Source organism: Cantharellus anzutake (assembly GCF_015039405.1).
Source record: "Cantharellus anzutake strain C23 chromosome Unknown EI90scaffold_65, whole genome shotgun sequence".
NCBI classification, from domain to species: domain Eukaryota; kingdom Fungi; phylum Basidiomycota; class Agaricomycetes; order Cantharellales; family Hydnaceae; genus Cantharellus; species Cantharellus anzutake.
Window position 1 is genome coordinate 68,613 of NW_024067015.1, and position 6,041 is coordinate 74,653.

The window sequence follows — 6,041 nt, forward strand, 5'->3', positions numbered from 1 at the left end:
GCGGCATGCCATTGGTCCCGCTCGGGGCCAGCCAACGCATCCCGCAAGGTCGGAGTGTCTGGCAGATCAGCGTCTTTATCTAATATGGGGTTCACCAGATGGGCCTCATCCAACACAATATCCAGGACATCTTCCATGGTGACAGTCGCCGCAATCGGTACCTCATTCAGGAAGTCTTCATACACATTGGCAATCAGGTCCTTGCGCCAGCCATGTGCACCGTAGTCTGATGGGTCGAAGCGATGAGGTGGACGTCGTTCCCTCTGTGGTCGAGCAGTGGGCTGGGTGGCAGCGGGAGGTACAGTAGGGGGTACAGGCGGAGATGTGGGTCTGGAAGATGCCGCCTCAGTCAGGTGATCCGGGTCATCTGACTCATCACCAGAATCATCATGTGCCCTTGACTCAAAGACGGCACGTGGCTGGATCTTCGCCTCCTCCCGGAAGATAGGCGAGCGGACGATCTCGACCTTGTGGGTCAGCTCATCGTACGCCTTATACCCAGAAGAATTCTCTGGATACCCTAGAAACTTAGCCGGTCGCCCCCTCTCCCCCAACTTCTGCGCTCCCAAATCTTTTGGCTGATGAATGAACATGTTAGCGTACCAAACCCTCATGTGCGCGACACTTGGCTTCCTTCCGTGGAATCGTTCAAAGGGCGTCGTTGTGTTCGAGTGGGTATCGATGGTCCGGTTCATAGCGTAGACAGCTGTGGCGAAAGCGTCAGCCCATAAGAAGTTTGGAGCCTCGGCGTCCTTCAGCAAGGTGCATCCTTTATCCAAGATCTTCCGATTAGTCCGTTCGGCCACTCCATTTTGTTCAGGGGTGTGCGGAACTGTCTGCTCCATGGCAATTCCCTTGTCTTTACAATACGTCCGAAGGGTTGAGTTCAAGTACTCTCCTCCTCCATCCGTCCTCAAAACCTTGACATGGGACCCGTACTGATTCGCAAAGTGTGTGTCCATCCTGATGAACCACCCTGTGAAATCTGACTTAAGTGAGCACGGATAGAACCAGGTGAAACCTGTCTTGTCGTCCACGAGTGTGCAGAAATATCGCCTCTTTCCAAGTGACATCACCTCCATCGGTCCGCAGATATCGGAGTGTATTCGCCCTAGTCTCTCACCAGCAACCTCATGTCCCCTTCCAAAAGATCCCCTCGTCATCTTTCCCCTGATACACGCTTCACAATCGAAACCTCTCGAGTCATCCCGAACATCTTCCATTCCCAGAACCGACCCGCTCTTTATCATTTCCTTTAATGCATCCTTCCCAGGATGGGCCAGGCGTTTGTGGAGAAGGTCGAAGGAGGGGGTGGAGGCTTCCGCAGCCGGGTTCGCCCTTTCGGATGCGGTGGGTGTCAGCTGCGAGGTCGGGTGATTCAGGTAGAACATCGGTGCGAGTTCTTTTAGTGTTTCGGCGATCAGCTTCCCACCTTTTTCAATCCTGCAGACATTGTCAAGGCCAAAGGTAATCCGGGCGCCCCGACGGATGAGGACTCTACAGGAAAGGAGACCGTACTTGAGACTAGGTACATACTGTACGTCTGGAATTCGACAGGTGAAGCGCCTCCCTCCGGCAGTGCAGGCGATCAAGACGGTCCCCTCCCCGAGCGAGGGAACGCGGCTATCGTTTCCCAAGGCAATCTGGCGTGGAGGATCAAAAGGTGTGTATTCCACGAAGTCGTTTTTGTTTGGGCAAAAATGGTTACTGCATCCTGAGTCCACGATCCAGGGTTTCGGCGTGTCTGTGTTCCTGTCGGTGACCAGTGCAGTGTCCATGATATGTTCAGCACATAGAGCCTTTTCCTCGGAGTCCTCAGTAGCGTTTGCACTTTCCTTTTCGGCGGCTCTCTTTTTCTGGTAGGTTTCCTTTTCGGCTTCTGTTGCCATGCATTTTGTGCGAAGATGGCCGGTCTTTCCACAACTCCAACATGTTTTGCGCGTTAGCCAGGATGGATCACCCTTCCTTCCCTTTGTATCGCTCTCTGCAGCAAGGGCCTTTGGCGTGAGTGCAAGTTCAGTTTTCGTTCCAAGGTTCTCCCCCTTTGCCCGGGCCCGGAGTTCCTCGGTCTCTACCTCCCCCTTCAGTTTGTCGAGGTCCCAGCTCATGTCGTCAGTTGCTGCTGGGGCGTTCTGGATGAGCAAGGTCTGCAGGGTACTCATGCAAGATGGGAGGGTATGGATGAGTTGCATGGCAATCATTCGATCTTCGATCCGTCCTCGATCGCCAGGGACAAGTTTGTTTACCTCGTGAGCGAGGTTCATAAGGCCAGATAAGAAGTCCGAGATCGATTCGTAGTTGCTGACTTTTGCCTCACAGTACCTAGTTCTCGCATAATATTCAGCGGAGGCACCAGTCTGCTGGTAGGCACCTTTCAAGGCTCTGAATAGTGTTGCGGCAGGACTTTCGGAGTGGCGAAAAACGTTGTCTTGGACTGAATCGCTGAGAGATAGCCATAATCTTCGGCGAGTATTCCTTTCTCCTTCAACCCATTCCGCGTGTTCGGGTATTGTCTTATCAGATGGTTCAATCAGGCTTCCATCTAGGTAGCCCCAGGTGTGTCCCATAGCAAATCGGAGGTTGATAGACCACCTATTCCAATCGTCGCGTCCCTTCAGCTTAGCGATAGCAAGGACAGCCTTATCGATGGTCGAGTCTTTCAGAGTCATGGTACGTTCTTCGGGTCTGATCCAGAACGAGCAGGTAACGGCGATTCAGAACGAGACAGCTCCTTTCTGAGCAATAGTTCAACGGTGCCGGGCGACTTTTTAAAGCGGTGGAGTAAAACTGGGCTGATAACCTGTGATGACTGCGCAGCGCGATACCTCAATTAGTTAGGTATGAGTAGTGATGGACGGACTTGCCTGCGCAGCGCGATACCTCAATTAGTGAGGTATCAGCTGCTAGCGCAAGTCCGGTCCTTATATACATCTTGTAATGACTTTACGCCACTGAGGTGAAACATAAATGGTAAACAACAAGTTGAAAACAAAAGCGCAAAGCGCAAAAACAAAGAGTCCAAGAGGTTGCCGCCGTTTGTGCCTCAAAGCGCCCCTCCCCTTCCCAAAGCGTGAATGTCCGGCCCGGGTGACTCCCTTGACCACCAGTGGCGTTGGGCTGCAACTTCTAACAATACCAGACCAGTTTATTGCCAGCCAGAGTTCTGCGCAACTTGAACCCGAGTTCAGAGGGGACTTTGAGATTGAGCCCCAGGATTGCACCACAGGGAGAAAACGCGATGACACGCATCCCAGCCCAGTCCAGAGAAGTGTAGCGGTAGTCCAAGTAGTCGACCCAGCTGCTGCAGCCGTCGATTTTGAGCACCCAAGAAATCCAGCTAGCGCAAAGCTCGGATTGAGTCCATGTTGTGTAGCACAGACGTGCCATGAGTGTAGAGTCAAGCCAGACGAGAGCCTTAGAGCCTCAGACTCTTTTAGTTCGCACATAAACGCTAGACTAGTTAAGAACGAAGTCATAGTCTCAAGCGCAGAGACCGAGCGCGAAGAGAATGATGGTGCTGAGCACACCACAGCCATACTGCAAGTTGCACACGAGAATGCGACTAAAGACAACACTGTGTACCTTAGTGAAGTCTCACAGATCGCTGACCCAGTGGAATATTTGACTTGGGATTCTGGATATGAATCCGACGACACTGCAGTTGACAGTGAAGCACCCGAGTATGCCGGACTCACTATCTCACACGAAGCCGTTCCTGCCGTTCTGCCACACGAAAAACGAGTCAATTATTTGATTTATCACTACGTTGTCATACATCAAGGTTACATGATGACGAAAAATCCCACTGTTAAACTTTGTGCCGATCCCACGGAAGCGCTTGAGTGCGCAGGTACTCTATGCTCACCCGATTTCTTTGATGATGGATACAAATGTCCACCTGAGAAAGACCCAGACAAGGTTTTAAGCACAAACCAGAATGCGGGCAACGAGCTGGCCCAAGCATGCGAGTCCGAGTTGACTCAAGTGACCGATTGCATATTAGTCACCAAGATCCAGGTTGACATTTGCAAACCAGAGACGTCAGAGCACTCTCTCGTCATTCAAGAACACACTGTAGTCGTCAGAGAGCCTGTGCCAGACATGACAAGCAAGTTTGGTGGCAAGCTAGACAAAGCGCGAGTCAGAACAGTAGCGCCAGAGCGCGCTGAGCTTAAGTCAAAAGAGCTAAGGCCTCCCGGCCTCAGCGACGAGCTCTATTGGTCTCATACGACGTCGATCTTAGTACCAGAAGAGATTACAGACGGTTTTAGCCAAGTTCCGGCAAAGAGAGTTGAGTTGATGACGCGCGAGCGCATCGCTAAAAGAGCTAAGGCCTCCGGCCCCAGCACTCCTCTTGATGATGAATCCATGCAAAGCTTTGAGCTAGACGTTTCCAAGAGTCGTTGCATGCCAGCAACCGAGTTTAGTGCCCCAGAGTTTGAAGTTGCAGAGTCCGATGTCCCAGACTCGACTTCCGCGAACTGGGCTATGCATCCCTCCACACCGCTTCACATGCGTAATGCACAGCTGTTAGCAAAAGAGAGGCCCCAAGTAGTGCCTAGTCACATATATGACACAATTGTTGTCGATCTGTCCCCCCTGTGAGCCTGTGTGATGTTGGGATAAATTCCCTGTTACAACGTCTATCCCAAAGAAGGGGATATGGACTACGCTCGCATCAATCCGCAGAACTTCCAACCGGTCTTCACTTCGGAGCAGCTCACTGCATCCTTACGAGCTACGTTCCTAGCTGCCACAGTAATCCGAGCAGCCGTACTTGTCGACACAGAGGCTCTTCATCGAGACATCCTAACCTCCCTCTCCTCCGACACCACAATCTCTTCTCATCTCGCTTCCCCCAACCTCCCCAACTCCCGCTGGTCCGTTGATGCTGAAGGCCTCTTAAGGCTGGACAATTGCATTTACGTTCCGGACTCTAACGACCTCCGTCTCCGCGTTTTGCGAGACAAACACGACCACCAACTTTCCGGACACTTCGGGCAAAACCGGACTCTGGATCTAGTACGTCGTGAGTATACCTGGCCAGGCATCCATAACTTCGTCAAGAGTTACGTATCCTCCTGCACTTCTTGTGCCCGTGCCAAGGTCCCCCGTCATAAGCCTTACGGCTTACTCAAACAACTCCCCATCCCTGAACGTCCTTGGAACTCCATCTCCATGGATTTCATCGAACAGCTACCCTCCTCTTCCGGATTCACTTCCATCTTGGTCGTCGTGGACCGCCTGTCCAAACAGTGCATTTTCATCCCTACCCACGATACCATCACCTCTCCGGAACTGGCCAAGCTCTTCCTCCTCCATGTGTTCTCCAAGCACGGAGTTCCATCCCACGTCACCTCCGACAGGGGTCCGGAGTTTGTCTCTCATTTCTTCCGTTCACTTGGTAAGGCCCTCGACATCCGCCTCCACTTCACCTCCGGTTATCACCCGGAAGGAGATGGTCAGACTGAACGGATGAACCAGACGCTCGAGCAGTACCTGCGCATCTACAGTAACTACCAGCAGGACAATTGGTCCGAACTCCTGCCTCTCGCAGAGTTCGCATACAACAACGCTCCGAATGCCACCACGGGCGTCTCCCCATTCTTCACCAACAAAGGCTACCATCCGAACATCACCGTTCACCCGGAGCGAGACCTGACATCAGTACGCGCCCAAGAGTACTCCGTTGATCTCGACTCCCTCCACCACTTCCTTCGCGAGGAAATGCATCTCGCTCAGATCCGCTATCAGGGCCCTGTCATATCCGTGCATACCCGACCCCGACCCGACTTCCGGACCTCCACCCTCTTCACCTCCGGAGTCATAACCTACCGCTGCCTTTCCGATACTCACCTTCGGTCTTGGCAACACACCCCTCCTCTTACCTCTCCGACCCCTTCTCCGTCCGTTCCGATACTCATCTCGGACCGAACATCGCCCTACTCGCCACCCTTCCTACAACTCCACTCCCCCCTCACCACACCTCCACCCTCCCGTCATCCCCTACGCTTTCTCCGTCCGTTCCGATATCCACCTTC

The 6,041-nt window shown here is 52.9% G+C and overlaps 1 protein-coding gene across 1 annotated transcript; it reads left to right on the forward strand.

Moving 5' to 3' along the window:
- Window positions 1-3,074: 3,074 nt before the first annotated feature.
- Window positions 3,075-4,605, forward strand: EI90DRAFT_3292348 (uncharacterized protein; the record flags this gene model as incomplete). Its single annotated transcript, XM_039067328.1, has 2 exons — window positions 3,075-3,087; window positions 3,140-4,605. 2 exons carry the CDS (start codon window positions 3,075-3,077, stop codon window positions 4,603-4,605), a joined length of 1,479 nt encoding a protein of 492 aa, XP_038911141.1.
- Window positions 4,606-6,041: the final 1,436 nt, after the last annotated feature.